General features: G+C 37.5%; 4 protein-coding genes across 4 annotated transcripts; all 4 read left to right on the top strand.

Moving 5' to 3' along the window:
- The first annotated feature begins 4,990 nt into the window (after positions 1-4,990).
- Positions 4,991-6,361, top strand: LOC126782242 (xyloglucan endotransglucosylase protein 1-like). The gene is made up of 3 exons (XM_050507455.1): positions 4,991-5,278; positions 5,509-5,702; positions 6,004-6,361. Exons 1-3 carry the CDS (start codon positions 4,991-4,993, stop codon positions 6,359-6,361), a joined length of 840 nt encoding a protein of 279 aa, XP_050363412.1.
- Positions 6,362-9,222: 2,861 nt separating this feature from the next.
- LOC126784151 (leucine-rich repeat extensin-like protein 4) lies at positions 9,223-10,018 on the top strand. The gene is made up of 2 exons (XM_050509636.1): positions 9,223-9,322; positions 9,405-10,018. Exons 1-2 carry the CDS (start codon positions 9,223-9,225, stop codon positions 10,016-10,018), a joined length of 714 nt encoding a protein of 237 aa, XP_050365593.1.
- A 5,410-nt stretch (positions 10,019-15,428) lies between these two features.
- Positions 15,429-16,582, top strand: LOC126784150 (uclacyanin-3-like). The gene is made up of 2 exons (XM_050509635.1): positions 15,429-15,594; positions 16,011-16,582. Exons 1-2 carry the CDS (start codon positions 15,429-15,431, stop codon positions 16,580-16,582), a joined length of 738 nt encoding a protein of 245 aa, XP_050365592.1.
- Positions 16,583-17,829: 1,247 nt separating this feature from the next.
- On the top strand, positions 17,830-21,078 carry LOC126782237 (uncharacterized). Its single transcript, XM_050507449.1, has 7 exons — positions 17,830-17,999; positions 18,699-18,850; positions 18,960-19,093; positions 19,210-19,433; positions 19,517-19,711; positions 20,054-20,134; positions 20,768-21,078. The coding sequence occupies exons 1-7, from the start codon at positions 17,953-17,955 to the stop codon at positions 21,006-21,008; spliced, it is 1,074 nt and encodes a 357-aa protein (XP_050363406.1). The 5' UTR covers positions 17,830-17,952; the 3' UTR covers positions 21,009-21,078.
- The last annotated feature ends 4,973 nt before the right edge of the window (positions 21,079-26,051 follow it).

The raw sequence follows: 26,051 nt of genomic DNA, 5'->3' as shown, positions 1-26,051 counted from the left end.
TATAAATATTTAAATAATTATAATAATGATAATTGAATATTAGACATTTTAAATATAAACCTCTTAATTATTTCATTATTAATTACATTATGTCACAAATATCATCAAAATAGTGACAAAAAAGTCATAATTTTGACATACATAACGTTTTAGAAATAAGATTATCAAATGTGTTGTAACATTTTATTCATTTTACTATTATAAATAGTTATATAAAATAAATATTCTAATCACACAATTTTTTTATGTTAATTGTATCTTATAATGCTAATGGGCCGGACCAGCCCGTTTTTTGGCTTGACATATGCCCGAGCTCGGCCTGATATGGGCTTAGGCCATGGGCCGAGCCGGACTTAATATTTAAGCTAATGGGCCGGGCCGAACCCGACACGGAAAATAAATGGGTCGGTCTAAACATAACATGTGCACGGTTTTGATCCACTTAAAATGAACCGGCTCGGCCCGACCCGTTTGCATCTCTAGATATGGTAGTAGACTTTTTGTCCACAACATAAATTTCATGATTGTAATCATGCGTTATCTTTCTTAAAAAAGAAATTTGTAACTATGTGGAGTCAAAAGCTAAATCTATTCTAATTATTAATTTTTTTATATCATTGTGTAATAATTTTTTACCATACATAATTGTTTGATATTAAAGTATTAATAATCTTCATTGATCCACATCTACTAAGCTAGCTCATAAATTATAAGTTATCATCATATTCAGTTGAATCAAAATTGGACGAATTTTTGGTAAACCCTAGTTTAGCTCAACTTTAGTATTGGGTTAGAGATGAGATTTTACGAAACTGAACCTATTATTGTGTGTTGGAGATACCCTAAAAGAGGGGGTGAAGCATTTGATATACGAAGAAGCAAAAATATTAGATTATATTTTATTTTTAGAACACAATGATCTTAAGCCAAAGATGCCTACGACAGTAATTTTATGGCTTGATCGTGTGGGAGATGTTGAAAATATACATCTTAGATTGGAAATTGAGACATAGTCTGTGAGTTTATAAGAGTTTAGGTCACTCAATCCATTGCCAATTGGTTTTAGATGTAAAACTCATATCACTTTATTATGGTATTAGAGCGGGTTACCTACATCCACGTGTAAAGCTCAAATGGTCATACGGATCCCACGTTACCAAAAATGTTGTCCACTTGTATGACTTTAAAATTTGAAAATTCTCCAGACTTGTAGGGGCGTGTTGAGAATATACATCTCACATTGAGAATTAAGACTTAGCATGTGGGTTTATAAGGATTTTGGTGTAATGACCCGATTTTTCAGAATCAAATAAATTGAATTCTTAGAAATTAATAAAGTTTGTAAAATTAATAAACCGCATTTGTTTCGCTTTGCAACGTTGTCAATCGAAAACGGAACCGTCGTCGGAAATTTAAATTGGAAAAACGTTACATTTCCACGACGTGGGAGTCGACTTTTACTCTGTCGCTCATTTCTGAAAACTTCCTTCACAAAAGTTGTAGAGCTCGTCGATACGAGTTCGTAGATACGTCATATGTTCTAATCGGATGTCGTACGTGAAAATTATTAGCGACGGAAGTTAGTTTCTGATTTTGGAAAAGGGTATAGAAAGAAATTGTGAAGGGCTAGGGTTTCCAATTTCGGAAACCCTCACATTCTCTCTCTCCTGTCCCCGCATCCCTCCCCTAAACCCGAGCCTCTCTCCCCCCTCAAGAAAATTTCACCGCCGATCCCTCAACTCCGGGCGACGTGATCCTCACCGTCGGTCTCTAGGCCATCGCGAGCTCGACTTCTCCCTCTCCCAGGCAAGACGCGACCTCCCTCGCCGCCGAGAAGCCACGCCAACTACCAGCGATCTATGCGTCCTCTCCGCCGTCCAAACTCCACCTCCGGCGACGCAAGCACTCGGTGATCGCTCCACTCCACCGCGCCTCATCCTCCGACGTCTTCTACAATCGATTTGGAACCCAATCCGAGCCATAGCAGATTCCCTCCGAAAAGTCGACACCGCCGGCATCTCGAGCTTCTCCGGCGACAATCAGACGGTTTAAAGGTTCAATCGAGGTGATGGTTAGTTTAATGTGATTATTGTAGTCGATTTTGATTGATTTGGATCGATTTGGGGGAGTATCAGAGGAGGAGGAGGTGAGGGTTGTATTGCCGCCTAGGGCGGCGCGTGACGGGGCAGGAGGCGGCTTAAGGCCGTGGAAGGGGAGGAGAGGAAGAAAGAGAGGTTTTGGGCGGCGGTGGGTAAGCCACGCGCGCCGATTTGAGCGGCGCGTGAGCTCCACGCGCTGCCACTGTGGGGAAGCGCGTGAGCGCCGGAGGTGGCGCATGAACCCCACGCGCCGCCACGTGTGGCGGCGTGTGAACAATCAATTTCAAACAATAAATTTATGTAAAAAGTAATTTATGTACGGTGAATGTAAAAAGTAATTTATGTACAGTGAATGTAAAAGTATTTTACGTACAATAATTATTTAAGTAAATTTTGAAAGGTAAATCGGTGATTAGTATTTACTGACAGTATTTATTATGAAAAGTAATACATAAACAATACATATATAAAATGTAAATACGTAGACAGTACGTATATGAAAAGTAAATATGCATACAATATGTATATGAACAATGATACGAGAATAGTAATTACGTGAACAATAATTTCGTAAAAACCGAAAATTGCTTAACAGTAAAACATTAGTACTGTTTCAGCATTTGAGGTTTACGTAACATTTCTAAATCACTTCTTATCTATTCTAGGTGATCGATACAATAAGTAAAGGATTCGCTTGTGGAATTTCGGGAATTATGCTCAGGAATATAAGATGAGTAAAATCTCATAGTGACGAATCTACCCTTAGCGGAGATTCATAATTACACTTATTTAAAAAGATTGAACTATGATATATATAAGATATAGTGGGTTGTGTATGTGTATAATTGGCAAAATCGATACATATATATGGGTTGCTATATTATATATTGTCATATTTATGTTTGCAAAATTAGTTCATTTATAGCATTGATATTTATTTATTTGAGCATGTCACTTGGTTTTGTACAATAACATGTGATGATTGTTTTGTACGTGGTTTTAACTTGAGTTATGTTAAAATATTTTTGTTGTCTTCGGACATGTTGTCATGTCGGAACCTAGCCTTGGTCGGGCGACAGTTACAATACAGTTAGAGCTCTAGTCTGTCTGCCAGTGTACTGACATGAGAGGTAACAAATGAGTTACCGGCTTATGAGTACCCATATTTTTGGGATTATTGGGTGACAGATGGGTTGCCCAATGCCCGGCGGTGTGCTGTATGAGGGGTAACAAATGAGTACATGGGTCTCATGAGTCATGAGTACCTGTATTATAAATGTAATTGAGTAAACAGATGAGTTGCTTGATTTCTCATGAGCACTTATATTTTCAGATATTATTGGACAACCAGATGTGTTGTCCTTTGACTCATAAGTACATTTTATAATTGGATGTTTCAATATTTACTCGCGTATTACTATGCATGTTATTTTGTTGTTTTACTCATACGAGCTGCAAGGCTTACCGGGTTTGTGTTTTACAATCCCGATGCACCTATTCGATGGTATATGGGATAGTTCCGCATGTGTGAATTAACAGAATCGACGGACAACTCAGAAGACTTCAAAGTTTATTTATTTATTTTGTGGTAAGGATTGAGAAGATTTTTACATTTTCATTTGATATAATGCTTGAATTATAATTTGGTTTGTAATAATCAATTCAACTGAGTTGTACTATGAAATGAGTAACGATCCGCTGTGACGATAAGATGATTTCAATTTATTGAGATTATTTTAGAGTTTTTCATGATTTCGATTTTTGAATTTCATGCTCGAAATTTCAGGGTCGTGACATTGGGTCACTCCATCTATTGTCAATTGTATTTTGATGTAAAACCCGGATAGATCACTTTATCAGGAGATTCTCACCCGACTATGGAAACCCTAGCTTTGGTACTGGTAGAACATGAACTAGTCCTTGAGGATCCTAATCTTGCTGCCCTCCCCGCCCCTCTGCCTCCCATAAGAAACCTAATTTACTGCAGTCTCCCCTAAAATGTGCAATACAGGAGCAATGGCGCAAATGACAGTCAAAGGTGTCCATAGTGGCTATGTGCAATGTATAGACAGCATAGCGATTGATTTAAATTTGAAGTTTGTTTTAAGTTAAATGAAAACTAAAGAACGCGATGCAAAATATGATAAACTACACAAGACGATGACAATAATGGAATGGTTAATTATTAGGGCTTATGTTGTCCACCAAAGCCTCCCTTGTATGCGTCCATCAGTCGATGATCAAGCTACAAATAATGTAATCATAATACGCAATTACCTCTTAGTCTCTTATCCTCTCCGCGTAAGACTACTAACGCCTAGGATTAGATACCTGAAAAAATCGAGTCATGTCCCTAGAATCCTAGATGCATATATAAAGAAGGCATAAGGAAGAGAGAAAGAATTAAGATCTGACAGAAGTTAATCATGAACAAGTTGGATGCACGCCTGCGTCGAGCCTAGGTAGGGTTTCTTAAACAAATATGAGACAACTGTCTTATAGTGACTATTAGCTGATTAATCTAGTTGGCACCTTCCCTTGAAGCCGTGGGTGGACCTCACGTATGTTCAGTTATATCGGAAGTTTGTGGAAGAGTTTATACAATTATACCAGGAGCCGTGACATGAAGTCATGAACTGGTTATCAAAGTCAAGTACTAATTTCTCTCCCGTTGACATGGCAATGATTTTCAAATGATAGATCACCTTGAAATCCTATTTGTGTTTGTTACACAACTACAATAAGACCTCACCATCTCACCTGCTACGAAGCAACCCATAAAATCCTTGTACATCTTTAAACCTTATAAAAACACAAGTCTCCCAAAACCGTACACAGCAAATTTCGTGTTCTTCATATCCTCTACCAGCCATCAAACACCCTTGTTGAAAATGGTTTCTGCTTATTATTCTTCTTCCAATGTTTCAGCGTTGCTCATTTTCCTCTTTATGATGAGCACTCCCATGGTTGCCTTTGGTGGCAAATTTTATGAAGATTTCTATATAACATGGGGACCGAAGAATGCCAAAATGCTTGATCATGGACAGCTCTTGACTCTCTCCCTCGACAATGTCACTGGATCAGCTTTTGAGTCCTACAATCAATATCTATATGTAAAGATAGAAATGCAGATCAAGCTTGTTGCCGGAAACTCAGCCGGTACCGTCACTACGTTCTACGTAAGTATATGTATATTTGATACAAACATTACAGTACTTATAGTTATAAGTTATAACTCTAGAAATATCATAATTTTCTTGCCACATTAGCTTGCCATATGATGTCATGACGAGTATAATATATGTGTGATCGAGTGTTTCTTACCATTACGGTTATACATATGGCTCGTTTTACATGTATTTCCAGATGCTAATGGTAAACTTTGGTTTGGTACGTCTGTATGCTCCAGTTGTCGTCAACAGGAGACCGTCATGATGAGATAGACTTCGAATTCTTGGGGAATGTTACTGGTCAGCCTTACATTCTTCATACGAATGTCTTTTGCCAAGGAAAGGGCAATAGAGAACAGCAATTCTACCTTTGGTTTGATCCTACTGCCGACTTCCACTCATATTCTATACTATGGAATCCCCTAAACATTGTGTAAGTACTAAACTTTGATTCTCAACTGTAATGCAAATTAAAGGGCAAAATCGTACCACATTCACAGCTGCAGAATTTGAACTGGGAGAAACACTATATTTAAAGTGCGTAATGACTTTTTGTAAGTTAATAACATAACATTTTGGCCCTAATTATTCATGAAATGGTACGTATCATACTCTACATAGACTACAGTAGAAACTACTAAGTACTAATTAGTACAACTGCAATATCGTTAGGTATCTTGTTTTAGTTTCATTGGCTTAATATTGATATGATTTCAAATTGTTTGCATATATAGCTTTTTGGTGGATGGCATTCCCATTAGACAGTTCAAGAACCTGGAGTCCTTTGGCATTCCATTTCCCAAATACCAGCGTATGAGGTTATATTCCAGTCTCTGGAATGCGGATAACTGGGCTACAAGAGGAGGACTGGAAAAGATAGACTGGACACAAGCACCCTTCACTGCATCTTACAGGTACTTCAGTGCCGATTCCAATTCTCATGCCGCGTGGTATTGGGAGAAGGTGGACTATATTGGAAAAGGGCAGATGCAATGGGTGCAAAAAAACTATATGATCTACAACTACTGCACAGATGCAAAGCGATTCCCCCTAGGGTTTGCACCTGAATGCTATTTGACTTATCTGTCTTAAACGCAGCTCTGATGATTAGTTTGTACAATAATAAAGCTATGATGATGAAACTGGCTTATACAAGCAGGTCTCGCCTCTAGTTGATGCATGCTGTGGAACAATATCATACAACATATATATATATATATATATACAGTCCCTATCCAGAGTGAAGTTTCACTCTGAAATTTCAGAGTGAAGTTCCAATTTTGGCACACTTTTCGGTCAAATTTTTCCAGCATAAGCAATTCAATATTTAGGTATGCTATTCAAGATCATCTATACAAAATTTCATCCAATTTGACAATGATTTGAGCTTTCAAAATTGAGATTTACACGAACGGTTCACGTTGAACAGTTTTAATTCATTCATTGATTTAATCTAATTTCAATACATTAACGATGTCCGAATTAGATGAAATTTTGTATAGATGATCTTGAATAACATACTTAAATATTGAATAGCTTATGCTGAAAAAATTTGACCGAAAAGTGTGATAAAATTGGAACTTCACTCTGAAATTTCAGAGTGAAGCTTCACTCTGGATAGGGACTGTATATATATATATATATACAAATTTTTTTACGCACTTTGATTTTTATGTAATTTGTGTATTATGTAAAGTAGTACGTACGTACTGTACTTAATCTTGTTCAAAAGACTTGATAAAGCTTAAGAGTCCCTTTTCATCGAGCTTAATTCTGACTTGCGTTGTCGAGAGTAAAGAAAAGCTTTGTCTTAATTTGATCTAGCTTCTGATGTGAAATCAAAAGATCGAGATTGTTAGTTTGTTACTCTACATTATTCATCAATAAAAGTTGTAGCACATATATATTAAAAGTTTTGGACTACATGAGTTGGGGATACAAGACTTATAAGAATGAAGAAAAAGATATCCTTCAGGTCGACATACAGTAAATAAGAAAATTAAAGTCCGACCACCTTACATTGTACTGCAACTACTAGCTGTGTTCTCATCGCTTAAAAAATGGATGAATGAGTTGCCAACTGGGGGATCCCTTGGTTTCTGACCATAATAATGATAAGGATACATGGGCTGGGACACGTTCATGCCGTTGATGAAGTTGTAATTGTAAGGATTTTGGTAGCCATATAAATGTGGCGGTGGCATTATATTGTAACCATAAGGATTTTGGTACCCATATAGGGCAGGCGGCCGGGGCGGCAATAAAGGTGGCTGTGGTGGTGGTGGTCTTCCCCAGCTGTTCGCATACATAGATGGCCTCAGCTTTGCCTGTTGAACAAGCGTGAGTGGCAGACGATGCCTATACATGGTGCCCTTAGGTGCCCTGCTCGGCACACGAATATAGGTGCGTTTATAATCTTCATCGCAATCGGAACTATCACTCTCACTGCAGTATTGGCAGTCTTTTTCCCTGGAAACAATTTTTTTCTTGTGACAATTTATCGGAACGCTTTGGATAGGTGGTGGTTGCAATTGATTTGCAGAAGGCTTAGATTTCTCTGGGGGACTCACAAGGTTCTTGATCTTGTAGGACACAATAAGCCCGGCCATTTTCCCAAGCCTTGATATTCGCTTTCTCAGATTTTTGGCACAATGCTTGAAGTTCCTCTTCGTATATGTTACCACCTCCTTTTCTTCATCTATGCTACCGTGAGGAATAGGATCATTCTCCTTATTATCTTGTACCGTTTCCTTTTCTTCATGTATTGTACTTACAGAATTCACTCCTATTTACGCATATCTCAAAATTTTAAAAACGTAATCGAAAATCAAACATCTGTGGATAAGTACATCAATTACATACCAACAACAATATTGAAATTAGGAGTTCAATATTTTGTGCGTACCATTTAATTTCTCTAGCTTTTCCTTTATTTTGGACGCACATTCCTCGCAACATGTATTCACCTTCAAATCACAGGTCTGCAGTAACGGCTAGCAACGGCTTAATATAGAAAACGTATATCATCAACGAACACGATATTAGGGAATTCAGACCCAACCGTACGTATACTATGTATATTATTCTATAAGCTCAAGTCACGTACAGAAGAGAGGAGTTACAAACCCGACCATCAGCACTGTGGATCTCCATTTGAGGGCAGAGCGGACTTGTGCATGTGTTTGTTTTAAGGATGATCGATCGCCTCACAAAACTATAGCAATCTTGTATTTCATTATTGTAATTAATATATACATTCTAAAATATTCATTGCTTATAAGATTCTCTTGTAAATTAGGACGGAGAAGAATCCTGAACCATATCTTAGGTATTAATTCCTTATATATTGTGCTTAATTAGGGCTCAACTGAAAGTAATGAATTATATATGGAACTTCGATTAGAAAATGACATATAATTGCATAATTCAAGTACGGTACGTAATATCTCCATTTGTATTGTAAACTAAATCATTCGATATCAACCACAAGATCTCGCATTATCTAGGGTTTTCCTTTGAGCTAAAATATACATAAGAACCCATTTAAATCAAAGTGTAGTAAAAAGGAAAGTTTGCGTTTTAAAAAAAAACAAAAAGGAAATTTTGATTAATTGCCTCCATTTCTTAAGAAATTAATAATTTTTCATGATATCTCAAATGAAAAGCATGCACGATTTTAAATATTAATTAGGATTTTCCGAGAAATCTTCATATTCTTCATATGAGTACACAACTTATGCAACCCAGCATCCATAAGATCCGATCTCGAATTTCTTCCATCTCAGACAATTTTGATGGATTATACACAAGCATCATACATGCAGCCATATCCTTCAACTTCACAGCAAGCATTCGAAAGAATTCGAAATAAACAGCATCAACAACATCATCATGCACCCCCGCTACGACCTCCAGTAGATTTTCTCTTAATTTTGCTATATATTGACTTATTCATGGGACAATTCCCGCAGGGTCCTCCTATCAAAGTGAATCTTCAAAGTAAGTGTTTGGATTGTCAAGTGAAGCTGAAGAAAAAGTTGCAGAAGATGAGTGGTAAGTATTATCTATCATATATATGGCCTTGTTTCTCGTAAACCCTACTTCCTGATTTCTCTTGTACATATTGTTTGGCTAGGGGTGCATGATGTCCACATCGTTCCAGAACAAGGTGGCACAGTAACAGTTTCAGGTAGCATAGACTCGAAGTTGCTCATGGAGGTGATCCGAAACAATTACAAGGAGGCCAAGTTACTCTGCCCATTTGAAAAGAATGAACCCTCGAAAAATGCAGTGTGCCAACAAATGTCTTGCTCTGATGATGAAAGTGATGATAGCAAGGACGATTACCCTGGCCACAATTTTCCTGCAAATAACAAGCCCGACAATGATGATGCTGGCTCAATTAGTGAACCCAAGAAAGATAAGAAGACAAAAATGTGTGGAATAATGAGATGTTTTGGCAAGAAAAGTAACCCTACGCCCATTCGTCCACCTCCTCCTCGACCAAAACCTGAGCCTCGGCTGCCCCTCATGGGAATTCCGGCCAATGGGGTTTTCCAGGGGCCGCTAATTAGGCCAGCATTTCGACCAGGGATGCCATGGATGCCGCCATATGGGCCACCGCCACCGCCGTATGTATGGAGGCCGGAATTGCCTACGGCCTTCGGATATCCTTTCCAGAGGTCGCCGCCAAGATCGAACCCTATGGTTCATTACACCGATTATAGAGACAACTACCGTTATCATTGACTAGCCTTTTACCCCATGCATTAGCACGGTTAATTTTCCCACTCTCCATTAATATTGGAATGAAAATTGATTATCATCAGAATCCTTATTTTTCTCAACTACTATTCCATATAGTTCTCCTTTTATTTTAATTTTGTATTTGATTTACCATATTATCATTCCAACATATTTGTTCTATTGACTAATTTATTTATAGCAAATGAAGTTTTTCGGAATTTAAAACATTGTTGAAGCTGTTGACACTAAAGAAGGGGTCTCCAGTTATAATAGTGAATATAGTGATATAGTTGATGCGTGCTCTACGTATATTATATGTCTAGCACACAATATTATTTTTCACAGATTTTGTTTGCTAGGTTGATCGAGTCTCATGTAGTTACTGATTATTCTTATGGAGTTGCCGTAAATTTGCAAATTCTGATCCATTAGCAATTCACACGGTCTGTAGTTTTTGTTTTTGTTTTTGCAACGGTGGAAAAAACACTTCTTGATTTCGAGCGTTGTACTTCGATCAATATTCTTTCATCCACTTGTTGTTTGTCAATTGTTGCTCACCTATTTAGTGGTTTAAAGAAAAAAGTATTCGTTAACCAAAGATTATGAATAAGAAGTTTTGAGTCACCAGCTTCAAAACACATTTATTCATAGAGCTGCTTGAAGACGTGCTATAAGGGCAGAAGTTTATGCACACAATACATTTGTGAATCTATAAATAGCTTGTTTGGTGAAAACCATGCATGTCTCATGTTTTGTCTGCCTCTGAGAAATTTCCACGAAAAAACTCTCAGCTTTGGAGTCAACAGAGACTTCCACATCTTTTTCAAAGTTGAAGATTGAGAATGTTAATGGATTCTATGCCAATTGGGAGAGAAGCAGAGGCTAACTGAATTGTAATCTCGATCGGGGAAAAAAGAGACTATATACACAGTGGCGTTTCCTGCACCTCCCATAGCAAGCCGTCAAGCTTTGGCAACGGGTGAGGGATCATCATGATCAAGAGGGTGGTTATACGGTATGTAACGACCCTAAAATTTTGAGTATAAAAACTCAAAATTTCAAAGTCGTTAAACACCAAACAATCTCAATGAAATTGAAATCATTTAAAATGCCACAGCGAATCATCTCTGAGTTCAAAATACAACTCAGTCAAACCGTTTATTAGAAACCAAATTATAATTCAACATTATAACAAATGGAAATGTATAATCCTCACAACAACCTCACAAGATAGTCACACCAAATCCTCACACAAGTTGGAGATAAATAACTTCAAGTCCTCTGAGCGCTCCGTCAATTCCCGCTAATCCACACCTGCGGAGTTATCCACTACACCATCGAATTGGTGCACCAGGATTGTAAACACAAACCCGGTAAGCTTTACAGCTCGTATGAGTAAAATGAAAATATAACTCGCATAACAATATATACGAAAATCCACAAATCAAACAAATATAAATGCACTCATGAGTCAATGGACGACCCATCTGGTTGTCCCAAAAAATATGAAATAAAGCGCTCATGAGAAATTAAGCAACCCTTCTGATTACCCAAATGCATTCATAATACTGGTACTAAAGAACGTTGGTACACATCTGTTACCCCTCTCGTAGTACACCGCCGATATTGGGCAACCACCCGCTACCCAACATCCAAAAATATGAGTACTCATGAGCAGATAACCACCAATTACCTCACATGTAGTACTCCGGCAGACAGACTAGAGCTCTAACTGTATCGTAACTTTCGCCCGGTCAAAGGCTAGGTTCCGACTTGCAAAACACGTACAATAATCTCACATCATATTGTACCAAAATCAAGTCCGAAGACAATCAACATTTTAACAATCTCCATGTTAAATTCACGTACAATAATCACACCTCATATTGTACCAATCAAATCACGTACAATAATCACACCTCATATTGTACAAATCAAAATCACGTATAATAATCACACCTCATATTGTACAAATCAAAATCACATGTTCGATATATAAATCTCGTCATTAAAATGACATAATCACAATAAAATCATAATAGTATATTATATAGCAAACTATATATATATGTACCTATTTACCATTTATACAATATATATATAATCCACTATATCATATACATGTCTTATTTCATAAACACGTCCGTAGGCAAAAACTCATTCGAAGACAAAACTCGTCCGAAGACAAAACGTTTTAACAAACTCCATGTTAAAATCACGTACAATAATCTCACATCATATTGTACAAAAATCAAGTCTGAAGACAAATCAACATTTTTAACAAACACCATGTTAAAACCACGTACAATAATCACACCTCATATTGTACAAATTAAATCACATGCTCAATATAATTATCGTCATCGAAATGACATATTCACAATGAATTCATAACAGTATATAATATAGCAAACTATATATATAAGTACTTATTTACCATTTATATAAATATATATATTCTACTATATCATATACATGTCGTATTTCAATATTTAAAACTCTTGCAAAAATCTTGAATTCAATGCAAGGGTAGATTCGTAAATATGTGAGATTTTACTCACCTTATCGACTCGAGCGTAATTCCACAATTTCCGAAGATAATTTCTTTACTTGATTTATCGATCACCTTGAAAAGATAAGAAAAGAATTTAGAAACGTTTCGTAAACCTTTAAATGCCGAAACAGTAATAATCGGTTACTGTTCAGAATTTTTCGGTTTTACGAATTTACTGTTCACCGAGTACTATTCATTGTTTACTATTCACGTATTTACTATTCATGTATTACTGTACAAATACACATCCAATACGTATTTCTGTACGAGTACATACTGTTTACGTATCCTTGTACGTATAAATACTATTCAAATGTACGTACTGTCTCAGTAAATAATAATTACTGAATTACCCTTCCAAAATTACTTTTTATATTTACTAAAAGTAAATTTATATTTACATTCACCGTATGTAAATAAAATTTACATTTACCGTACGCAAATCACCTTTTTATATTTACCGTACGTAAAAATAAATTACAAAATTACCCTTCGGAAACACTGTTCACGCACCGCCGCATGTGGCGGCGCGTGAGGTGCACGAGAATCAATTGGCAAGAGGTCAACGATTACGTGAGTTAACTCCCCGAATATCAACATTGTTTCTTTCTTATGCCACAGGTAAGACATATCGAACAGTTAAGCGGTATGACGCCACCGCCGCCCCAAATCTCTTCTCCTTCCTCCCCTATTCCTTCACACGGCGTCACACCGTGCCTAGCCACCTCCACGCGTCCACACACGCTGCCCAAGGCGGCGGTATCCCCAAATCTCCTCCTCCTCCGATTCTCTCCCAAACTTCATCAAATCGATCCCAAAATCATCCACACACATCACAACATCAAATTAAATGTATTCCTTACCCGTACGTTGCCCTAAAATGGCCGGAGAACTCAAGATGTTCGGCGGAGTCGAGATCGTGCGATCTGCGATTTGGGCGATGCGAATCGAGCTCCGGTCGCGCCGTTGGTGGCTCTGGATATGAGGAGCGGCGGAGAGGATGAGCGACGAGGTTTGCGTCGGCGAGAATCGTAGGAGGCTCGGTTGTGGCTCGCTGCTTCACAACGACGAGACGGGGCGTCATGGGCTCGGGGTCCGATGCAGAGGTCCTTGCGAGGTCGTGTGGCGTGGCGGTGAGGACCACGTCGTTCCATCTGAGGAGATCGCCAGAGGCGATCTGAGGGAGAGGTGAGTTCGAGGGGGGGGGAAGAGAAAGTCGCGAGGGGAGAGAGAGAGAGAGAGAGAAGGGGAGGCGGATGAAGGGTTTCCAGAAATGGAAACCCTAATCCCTAAAATGTTCTATTTATACCCGTTTCCAAAATCGGAAATGACATTCCGTCGTTAATAACTTTCGCGTCCGACGTTCGATTCGAACGCGTGAAGTGTCCACGAACTCGTATCGACGAGCTCTACGACTTCCGTGAAGGAAGTTTTCGCAACCGAGCGACGGAATAAAAGTCGATCTATACGTTGCGGTAACGTTACGTTTTCTAATTAAACGATCCGAAAACGTTTCCGTTTTCGTTTCGAAATGTCGCGAACCACTAATTATCATCTTGAATTAATTTCACAAATTTAGCACTTTGAAAATACTCGACATTTAGTTTCGAAAAATTCGGGTTATTACACGGTACGTCATTATGAGCAGTACCACCGTATGAGTTCAATTGCTCATTATCGCCGGTAGAGTGGTAGTTCTTCACCACTACAAGGTTTGTAATCTTTCGGTTCTTCAGTGCAGTCACATGAGCAGTACCACGGTACGTATGAGTACCCATCATTGAAGTTAGAGTGCTCCACGGCGATAAGATCAGCTGTAAGCTTAGGGTTCGACATGCCTCCGTTCCAAGCCCTAGATTGTTAGCAGCTGGGCAATTGGTAATAGATCAATGGAATATATTTTAATTAGTACGTTGTAAAGAAAACCAATTGGTGCACACATTGAAAGGATCTTGTAAATATCAAGCAATGGTACTGTGATATAGATTCATAATTTTAGCTTCCTTAATCAGATCGATTGGAAAGATTCGATGACGCTCCCTAGCCTCTTGTTTTCACCAAATTTGTTGAGGAAATAGCTAGCTAATCGTTTAGCGCTAATTTAGGGCAGTAGGTCGAAGCGTCGAACCATACTCTAAATTCTGAATTTCTGAGGAAACATCCTTAAGAACTCTAGCTAACTATCGATCTCTCTGTTATTTCTCATGTTTTTTAAGAGCATCCACGATTTGTTTGGAGCCCATATGAGATCTCTATCCCTGAGAGCTAGAAGTTTTTAGGGAAATTAATTAATTAAAAGGATTAGATAGCTAGTCATTGGGTAACTTATAAATGTTATAACGTAATTCAGCACAAATTTGGGATCCAAGATAACGAGGTTTAAGTGAAGTTCCTTCTATAAACGCAATTATAGAAGATTTCCATTATCGTATATATAGTGTGGTTAGTAGTAATTTATCTCCTAATGGTAACATGAAAAATCTGAAAGAAAAAAAAATCAATTATACATGGTCAATTGAATGACACAAATCTGCGCCAATTGTAAGATTGCCTGGCCTATTAAATCTACATGGATTGATAGTAATTTTCGGTTTGGCATGAAATCAAGAAATAATGTAAATCCTAAATCAACGTAGTATTACAGCAATCAAGGATATATTAATCACCATGTATGGTACTAAAAAGAACTTACCCTTCAAAGCTTGCTCTCCTAATCACCAATATTGTTTACATATGTCATTTGCGTCAAATATATACATATCTCCGGTGTGGCGCTAATATATACAGTCTTGTAGCCATTAACGATTCCATCCTTTGTTATAATTACACTTCGATCCGTCCTTTCTTCGTGGTTTAGCCATGGCTTTGGCCAATATTCCGATGCTTCTTTCTCTTCTGATGGCCTTGTTTGGAGTCTGCTTTGGGGAGGTTTACCAAGTGGGTGACTCTAGCGGATGGACAGACAAAGCTGTTAACTATACGATCTGGGCATCATACAGAAACCTCACCGTTGGGGACGTTCTTCGTAAGCTACTTTCATTTTCGTACGTTGATATGAAAAATATATATATGAAACTTACAGATAGGTTTTGGACTTTTTGGTGGATAGGATGCTTTTGGATCTGGAATTTTATTGTAATGAAGACTAGAGAATCCTTTCTCTCAATCATTTTTGTGTTGGTTGTGGTTCGATCTCACAAATATTAGAATGAAAACTAGGATGATCCCATATCTGTGGTGTGGATCGATCTCATTGTTTTGTTAATGTTCTAACAAAAACCCTCTCATTCTAAAATACTTAAATTGCATGTTATATTTTTTAATGAAATTTTATGTGCATCGGACTTGGCTAATTAGTACATATATTGTTGATATCGCTAGCGATATTATTCTTCGATGAATACCCATAAGGCCATAACCTACTGCATTACATGTATGCAGATTTCAAGTATGACAAAAAGGAGAACAATGTGGTGAGAGTGTTACATAAAGCATTTAGGACATGCAACCCAAAGCATGAAGTCTACAGGCTGCACACCGGAGATGATTATATACGCTTAAATAGACCTGGAAACTTCTTCTTCATCTGTAGTGTCAACGGACATTGCCGCTCCGGCCAGAAACTTCATGTTACCGTTTCTAAGTCAGTTCCAAGTGTCAGTCCTGGAACAGCCCCAACCCTATCACAGGTACCGGTTTCCAGCCCACCATCTTCTACAGCCACCCCCGTTGCTGCCCCGAAAGCTGCTCCCATTGCCGCCCCAAAAGCTGCACCGACTGCCGCTCCCGCTGCGGCCCCTAAAGCTGCACTGACTCCTAAATACGCCCCCACTCCTTCCCCTACAACTCCTTATGGACCACCAAGTGAAGACTTTCCTCCTGATGTTCCCTTAGAACTGAACCCAGCGCCTAAGGCAGCTCCTCCCAACCCGCCCAAGAGCAGTGCTCCATCCGTTCAGTCTTCTATGTCATTCTTGATGGCAACGCTGTTTATTGCCTTTATTGTGGTCTAAGAAATAATGGTGACGTTCGGTTTAGAGTTAGCAACGATGAAGTTCAATAATAAGTTATATATATTTCATATATTTTTGTAGCAAATCAAATTCGTTTATTAAATTTCTTAAGTGTGTATTCGTCAACTCATTTCTGTTTTTTTGTTTAGAAGATATTCGTCAACTCATTTCGTAAGTTTCATTGCGCGCACTTTCTCAAAGCATATTCATATATATGCTCAGACCATTAGAATATATAGGAAGAAATATCTTTGGTCATTAAAGTATGTTTCGATGGACACTTTAGTCATTAAATTTTTGAAAATTTCATTTTGGTCATTAAAATATATTATTTGTATGTTACATTTGTCATTCCGTTTATTTCCACCGTTTTCTTTGTTAACTCAAATAGTCAAAGGGTAGTTCGAGGATTAAAGTAATCAAATAACAATCTTTTTCTTCTTCTCTAGCCCAATAGTTTAATTATTTTTTAATTAAAATGATAAATATGACCATATATATCAGGATTTAACATTCAATTAATAAAAAATATAAACAAAATTATCAATGTGACATAGGATAATATGGTTGGAGGACCAAAGTAAAGTTTTCAAAAGTTTAATGACCAAATGTTGATCGAAACGTACTTTAATTACCAAAGATATTTCGGCGGAATATACATACCAATGTACTGAAGAAATCGTTGTTAATTAAGTTCGTACGTACATCGGTACATATACGATCTAAAGCGCGCACTTCACGTTTTCTTCTCTGATTCTTAAGTTCTATTACACAAGGTTGGTTAAGCACGGTAATGCTTAGCTAACAATACGGTAGAGACCATCGTGTGGAAAATGAACGTAATATTCTTGGACCATAACCAAATCAACGGACTAGATCCACGTTTGAACAACATGATAAAAACAGAAGTGATTTAGTTAGTCGAATCTTCTCACTTTTACAAATTAGAATAGAAATGGATGCTGCTTGATAAAATAATTTTCTTATTTACTGCGATCCAAACATTCATGGACACAAAATATAAAGAATTAAAATTGAGTTGAAAATGGAAGACATTGATGCAGACTCATGCAGTCTTGTAGTATCGCTTGCTTTCAGTAACGGAAGTGTTAAACTAGACTATTCTCTTCTTATTATCTCCAAACTAGAACTCGAACGAAGTAGTACGAAGTTGAAGGGTTAAAGAAAAACAGCCGTGTAGTTAAGGCTGTTTGTCATCGTAAGACTGTACACTTGCACACACAGTAATGTGGTCACCGCCAAATTCCTAAAACCTGATTCTCTCTCTCTTTCGTCACAGCCAAATATAATTTCGGAAGTGAGAATATCCCCATTCGGATTCACTGGGATACTATTCCGGTGTTCACTCCATGGAATCTGACGACTCGCCGAAAAGTGAGAAAACCCCAAGCCCAAGGTGTCACCTCTCTCTCTCTCTCTCTCTCTCTCTCTCTCTCATGTTCTGCAATTGCTGAGGTTTATGGGTCTACTTCTCTTTCCACATTTCGAAAAAGGTTTGCATGTTGCTGAAAAAGAACTGATTTTCCAGTTTAAAGATTGATTCTTTGTGCTGTGTGTATAAGTGCGTCTAACTTGAGTAAATTAAGAGGTGCTTATTGGTTTAGGTTAGCTTTGATTGTGCTGGAAATGCTGAGGGTAGTTTGAAGTTTTGATCTTTTAACATTTTTCATCTGGGTCATCGTGCTTTTTGGGTGCTTATTATCGATTTTATGGCACATTTCTACAATTGCGCTGCTTTAAGTGTCAACATTCTTTAGCTGAAGTTATGTCTGATAGTGTCCGATCTGAAATCTGTTTGGTTTAGTCATTGTAGTTATTGCAGGAGAGTAATCGATGTCTCAGGGTAGTTATAAAGGTTTCAGATTTAATCCTAGAAAGTACTGAAATGCTTACATATAATAAGGCTGCAGGAACATGTTCACATATTTTCAGTTTTACTCTTAGTCTTAGAGTAGTGTTTCTAAACCTTTTAAATTAATAAAATCTTCAAAATAAGTAAACATAAACACTAGCATTTCTATTGGGAGTTTAAGAGTGAATGCAATGCATGAATTTGGTCGACCCTGTTGAAACTTAGTGACCCATGGGCTTACAGGTACAAATGTTCTGCCTGTTACAAGCAATACAAGAAAGCAGAACATCTAGTTGAGCACCTGAAGCTGGCGTTGCACTCAGCTCATGATCCTAGGTGTGGAGTGTGTAGAAAGCACTGCAAATCTTTAGAGTCCTTGAGGGAACATCTTGCTGGTGAGACTGAATAGTTCATATCAGCTGATAAGTCATCACGTAGTTTTTCATGTTTCATCGGTGAATCTGCTTCTCATTTCTATTATCTTTTGTGGCTCCTATTGTTTAGGTCCAAAGGCAAAAGAACATTGCATGGAGATTTTCTCTGATCAAGGTTGTGATCTATGTTTGAAGCTCTTTGATAACCCTGCTTCTCTTAGCCAGCATAGAGAATGGTGTCTCCTATCTGCACCTGCTCCCATAGTAAGTTGATTTCACTTGATGTCTTATTGTTCATTGATCCGTCAACAACACTTCTTAACCTCTCAACTTACTGTATATGTAGAAATGCATGGCTTAATTTTTTTGACCTGTTGCAGGAAACAATGATAATTCCTAATGCCGAATCTCAATCTTTTATGAATTTGTGTGGTGAAAACGACTTTAATAACCACCCCGAAGCAATTGCAGTGGATTGTGAAATGGTTGGCGGTGGAAGTGATGGATCACTGGACCTGTGCGCAAGGGTTTGCCTAACAGATGAAAACGAAAATGTCCTATTCAATACCTATGTGCGGCCTCAACTTTCTATCACTAATTACAGGTATTTGTATGGCTTCTCGTTTTATTGTCTCACGAATTTTGGAAACAGTGCTCTGATTCACATGCCTTTTACGATGTTTTCAGATATGAAATCACAGGGTTAGAAGAAGGTCATTTTAGAAATGCGATGCCGCTCATAGAAGTTCAAGATAAGGTCTTGGAAATTTTGTACAATGAAGAGTCCATTGGGAGATCAAGGTTGGATGGGGGCAAGGCCAAGCTTCTTGTGGGGCATGATTTGGATTGCATGGGAATGTATTATCCTGAGCACCTGCTGAGGTATAAAGCTTTATTCCATTCCCAAGTCATGTTTTCTACTTCATATGGTACTAGTTATCTCTTAGGCCAATATTAATTTAACTGCATCACTGTGCTGAGCACCTTTATATGGACAGAAATCTGTTTGAATGAAATTGTATTATAACTCTGGAGCAATCAAACTTTTTTGGTTTTTCATATGCAACGCCTAATGTAGCTAATATTAACTCTTATTATATGGGCCATTGTACTCGGGCTCTTTTTACCTTTCTATGAACCAGTGCTGCCATACATAACTGATTTTGTGTGTTGTTTTCCTTTGGCTGCCTCTAGATGCTTGATGTTTCCTTATACTATGTGCAGGGATACTGCAAAGTATCGTCCACTTATGAAAACAAATCGAACTAGTCACTCCCTCACGTATCTCACCAAAAAATATCTGGGGTAAGTTATTCTTTGTACCTTAAGTATGTCACCAGAATGGATCTGGGATTCTGGGGTGAGTTATTCTTCTGAGATGTTTGCTTTGTTTCTTTGTTTAATTTTTATTTTGTAAAATTATTTTATTCGCTTATGCTGTTCCAGTTTATTCTCTTTACGAGAAACCATTTCTGGTACTTTGAAGAACTTCATCAATCAAAGTTTGAAACAAATATTATTGTGGTAGTTTGAGCTGGGTTACACAAATGTGATGCACCCTTCTATTTTGTTGGGTCATGATCTCTAACTTGAAATCTAGTTTCAAAGCTTTTTTCATATTACTACTGGCTCATTTGCACCTAACTTAGTATCTCACTTCTGTTGTTTTAGAGAATGCAAGGAACTGTTGTAAGCCTTCTTTCCCTTGACATATGATTTCTTTGTCTCTTCTATATATTTTTATTGCAAATACCAAATGTTGATAACCATCTTTAATTCATGTATATCTTCATGATTTGAAAAATTACCCAGAAACTAGTATAAATTGTTGATAGTCTCAAGTTGTAGGGTTCTTCATCTTGCAGTCTCCCTGATTTTCTTGTAGAGGTCATATCTGATTGTATATATTGAGTGAATCATGACGCTTTGGCTTTACAGGTACGATATCCAGTCTGCTGTGCACGATCCTTATGAAGATTGTGTGGCTGTAATGAGGTTGTACAAGAGATTTCAAGCCCTGGATCATCAGACAGAAGGCACTGTTGCATCACTTGATGGGAGTTTTGATTCTTGGACAACTGAAAAGTTTGAAAACATGACAGCTGAAGAGCTTTATGCATTGTCAAAACCAGACTACAAGTGCTGGTGTCTGGATACAAGGCAAGCACTGCAACCTTAGGGTTATGACTAATATCTAGAAAACAATTTTCTGTGTAATATAGAGACGACAATTCAGCAAGGGTTTTAGATGCAGGGGATGTTGGGCATGATTGTCGTTTGTCATAAATTTTTTGGTACACGTTCTGTTGGCAGTCATCATTTGGATTCTGAAGTAGCGTTCCCCTGGTAATGTTTATGAATTTCGGTACAGTACCACATTCTCAGTTCTGGCAATTTAGTTTGCCATGCGCAGCTGTTTTTATAAAACATTTTCAAACAGCACCAAGTGAACCAGTAGACAGCGTGATCTGGGTGTTTTGCTGTCAATAAAATCCTGAAATGAGAAGAAAATAAGAATACTTATGTCTACAAGGAGAGAGAGAGAGAGAGAGAGTTGAATTAAAAAAAAAACTTTAAAATACTTCATCCAAATGATATGGTGGTGTTACCTTTTCATACTGGCTTTCGGTAAAAATTCTAAAATTTGGTACGATTACAGTAAAAAAGATCATAATAAGAAAATAATCTAGAAATAGTGCAAAAACCTAACGAATGAAATAAAGAAGAATTTTCAGTATGCTGAACCTTGCTATGTAGTGTCTCACAAATTTCTCTATGCGCATGTCTATGGTTTCCACTTAAATCCGTCAAACTTCACTTATATCCTCAATGGTGTGATTTGGTACACGATAATTTCGCAGTTTGACCTGTCACAACACATATAAATGATTAATAAATGGACAACTCTAAACAGTATGTATCTCAATTAGTCCGCCATCGAGTCTTTTGAGTGAGCATGAGAGAGCTAGAACTTGAAAAAAATATATATACATTTCTACAAGGAAAAAGAAAATTGCTTTCTCATAACATCTTGAACATTCGCTAATCTTCTATTTCATAAACATCGGCCACTTCCTTCTTTCTTTTATTTATATTTTTTCAACAAGGAAGGTAAAATGGTTTAGGTGGGACGAAGTTTGAACTTTGACGCACTGAGATTGACTAAAAAAAGATTGACAAATCGTGACAATCTGTTTATGCATTATTAATCTCACAATTAAGCTCTGTGTGAGAATAAATAGTATGATTTTCGTTTTATTGATAGTTTCAAGTGTAAACAACTAAGGAGGTGCATATTATAATTACTAAGAGTGCCAAAGCTCTAAAATCATTTTTTCATACTGTAAGACTTTTCACTGATCAGAGACTTTTTCATACTTTTAACACTTACCGCCACGTATATCATATAATAACAAGATGCAAAACCAAGTGTAAATATGAAAATAGTGAGAGAAATGAAATTTGGTGTGTCATGAATCTCTCATAACAATCCATCGTGCTTGAGCTACTCATCGTTAATGTCTTCAATACTAAAGATTTAATTTTATTGACTTCTATACACACTAGAGAGTGGTAAATCCTTCAAACCACACCGATCAATCATGGCGCTTCCAATTTCTTCATTTGTCCTTCTGTCCAAATCAGTTTTGAACTCACCATTTCTCTCCTTACACTCCTCCATTTCCCTCTCCCTCTCCTCCTCTTCCTCCTCTCTCTCCTTCTCCGCCTCCCGCTTCTCTTCCTTGCGGGAGCTGAAGTGTGGCGCCGGCGATTCTGAGGAGGTTGAGGAATTATGGAAACTTTACACTCCCTTTAATCCAAAAATGTATGATGGGAAGAACAAGATCCCCAGCTTCAAGAAGGTGATTTACGTTAAATTGAGGTTGAAGGTGGACCTCCGTTACGGAGGAGTCCTATACCAGTCTATTGCCGACTATCTGAACCTCTCTGCTCAGTTGTTTAAAGAAGGCTATGAGCTTCCCTCTCTGGACTTTCTCCCTTTCAAGGAGGGGAGAGACTTTGAAGAAGTGAGGAGAGTTTCCCTTTACTTGAAGAACCAGCTTTCTACAATTGTGCTGGAATGCAAGGAGGAAGAATCCAAGCCTCCCCTCCCAAAGAAGAAGAAGAAGAAACAGACGGGGATGGAGAGGGAAAGGTTACACCAACAACCTTGGTCTTCCTTCATAAACACAAGGGCTGTAAACGGTTCCAAAAGCACCTAAATATACAGGAACCGTGAGCTGAACTGTGTACGTTCTTTAAAAGATTCGGATTCTGTGTTTCTGAGGATATGAACCATTTAAAAACCGGACTGTTTAGAACCGGTTCGGTTCCAGTCCCTAAACGGTTCTGCATATGTCTTTAGTTCAGTGTAGGATGAACATCAGATTAAATCGAAAGATATTTCCTTGAAATCGTAATCAATGAAATTTATAATCGAAATTGAAACTAAATGAAAATTTAAAACAATCCACTCAATGAACTGAGATCGAACTAGAACAACAAATCAATGAATTAGAAACAAAGATTACATTGAAGAATCAATGAATCGATTTTGAATGAATCCGAAATTGCTCACCGAAAAAACTAAGCAACCTGTTATGTACTTGAAGAAGCCCTAATGGGTAGTGGGAATCACACCAAAGCCCTCGTCGGAATCCCAATCAGACTCACCTACGGTAACCGTCGGCAATGTCGTCAAATCTTTTACCACCAAACGAGTTGATGAAAGAATCAGAGAAGTCTGGGCATGAATTGAAGAATCAGAGCATTCTGGCAACGAATTGAAGTTCTCATGAAGAATCACCTCAATTAATCATAGTTTTGGCTTTGGGAACAAAGAGTAGAGACTCAGATTTGAGTATGGACGGTGGAACAATTATTATAGTGCTGGGTTCGGTACATTACCTTGAATTGGTCATTACCACGAGAAAATTTGTATCGACCACTTAAGTCTTTATACCAAGTTTTTTGTATATCAATATTTTCGGTTAATTCGGTTAGTAATGGGCCTTAACATCATATGATATCGGCTCAATTAAGTTTAAGACCCAGATCAGTTTTTTTGCTTATAAAAGAAATTTAAACAAACTTCATAATTCATAGTTGAATTTTGGACCGAACTCTTTAATACAACAATATCCCTCAACTACAAATGTGATTACATAGTATTGTCCAACACTCCAACATCATAACATAAACAAATTAACAAATTAAAGGACTGATACAGAATATCAACATCGATGACTTCAATATCCTCTTATGCTAGACATTGGTTTGAACTGAGCTGGAGCTTTAGACATTGGTTCCCTAAATATATATACTGATCACATATGTTGGTGTCGATCGACCATATTTCGAACTGGAGTTGTTGATAGTTGAAGTGTCAACTAATGTATCATAACCTTTATATTAGGTTTATAATAAAACCATCGCATGATGAAGCGACCATATGAAGGAAACTTCTATGAATCGATCAACAACATCCGATGTGATCGGTATATATATTTAGTGAACATTTTAAAATTTCATCCAATTCGGACCTCGTTTGATCGTGGAATTTTCGGTAAACCAAAAACACCACTAATATGCCCAAAGGGAGGACCGATTACCAAGATGCGAATGTCGAAAGCTGTTTACATATTTGAAATCACCTAATTTCTAATTTTTGTCATCAATCGTGCGTGGTCGTAATAAGGAAACTCATTTGGCAAAACCCCGGTCAATGAGGGTTTATTATGTCAAAACGCCTCTTTTTTGGTTAACCGTAGGTACAGACGGTCAAACCATGTTCAAAGCGGACAAATTTTTTACAGGGTCCCTAAATATATATATCAATCACATCTATCGGTGTCGATCGACAATATTTCGAAACTAGAATTTATTTGTGACTTTTTTTAGAATGTTTTCTAATAATTCTTTTATTATTTCAAACTCTTAAATAAGAGTATTATGTTTTTTTTTTCTAATACAAGCATGCAAGGCCGGCCCGTTGACGAGTCATAATTTGAGATATATCAACGGCTAAGATCGATATATGTAATAATGAATTAAAAAAATAAATAATTAAAATAAAAAATTCGGTTGGTACGGTAATACCAACTTCCGCTAAAACCATTACCATTACCGTCCTAATTTAGAGAAGTTGGTTTGGTACTACCGTACCAAAGTTTCGGTAACTGAAATACTTGGTAACTAACTTACTTAGTTCGGTTGGTAAGACTTAGTTCGGTTTTGTTTGGCTCATTTTTGCGACCCCTAGATTATTGTGTTAGGGTTAAAGACTTAAAAGGATTGAATACATAACTATATATACATCTAACAGTCATTATTATCTTAAATTGATCAAACGGTTCCTAATATATTTTTAATAAAGGGAACTGAATTGAACCGTATTCATATAAAACGGTTCGGTTCTACACAAAATTTACATTTTTTCTAATACGAACCAAACCGAACTGCTCTCAACTGGTTCGGTTCCAATAGTTCCTGAGTTCTCAGGAGATCTACCTGGAATGCACTGAACAAGTCAGCGATCTCCTTCATCATCTCATTTTTTATCATTCCCGAAGGGTGTGCAATGCATGTGCATGGCTATGGAGGAGAAGATGACATTTATGTGGAAGAAGAAAGGAGAGGCGCTGGAGGCTCACTGGAAGTCGGTTCATAAGGCGGCGAGTGTGATCGCACACTTCCCTATTAGATGTCATGTTTACTATTTTTTAAAAGGGCACGTGCACAATACTTGATAAAACAGACTGTAACGCGCCAGAAAATAATCTTTGACATCACGTTGATAGGGAATTATTAGTTTGGATATTACATTTTATAAGATTAGGTATCACTTTGGCCTTGTCATGAGGTTTGGGGACTCATGATGTATCACGTTAATAGTGAATTGTGAGTTTGTGTACTATGTTGGTAGTTTTATGAGTCTGGGTACTACATTGATTTTGTCACAATAATTTGAGAACTTATGCCTGCGTTCATAGTTTATAGTTTATTTTGTTAGAGGAGGTTGTAAAAGAAGCTTTAATTTGTAATATTTTTTTAGAGAAGAAATTTGTATTTGTATTCTGCTTATGGAGAGAAAAAATAAAAAAGGAATTGGTGTTCATTGTTATTTATATAATTTTCATTTTCAACTTATCACATATTTTGAGCAGTGCAGTCAATGAAAAGAGACTAATAGAGCAGAGGCAGCGTCTGCTTTGTTCTTTCG

Source organism: Argentina anserina, chromosome 2, assembly GCF_933775445.1.
Source record: "Argentina anserina chromosome 2, drPotAnse1.1, whole genome shotgun sequence".
Lineage (NCBI taxonomy): Eukaryota > Viridiplantae > Streptophyta > Magnoliopsida > Rosales > Rosaceae > Argentina > Argentina anserina.
This window is presented reverse-complemented; position numbering and strand designations above follow the sequence as displayed.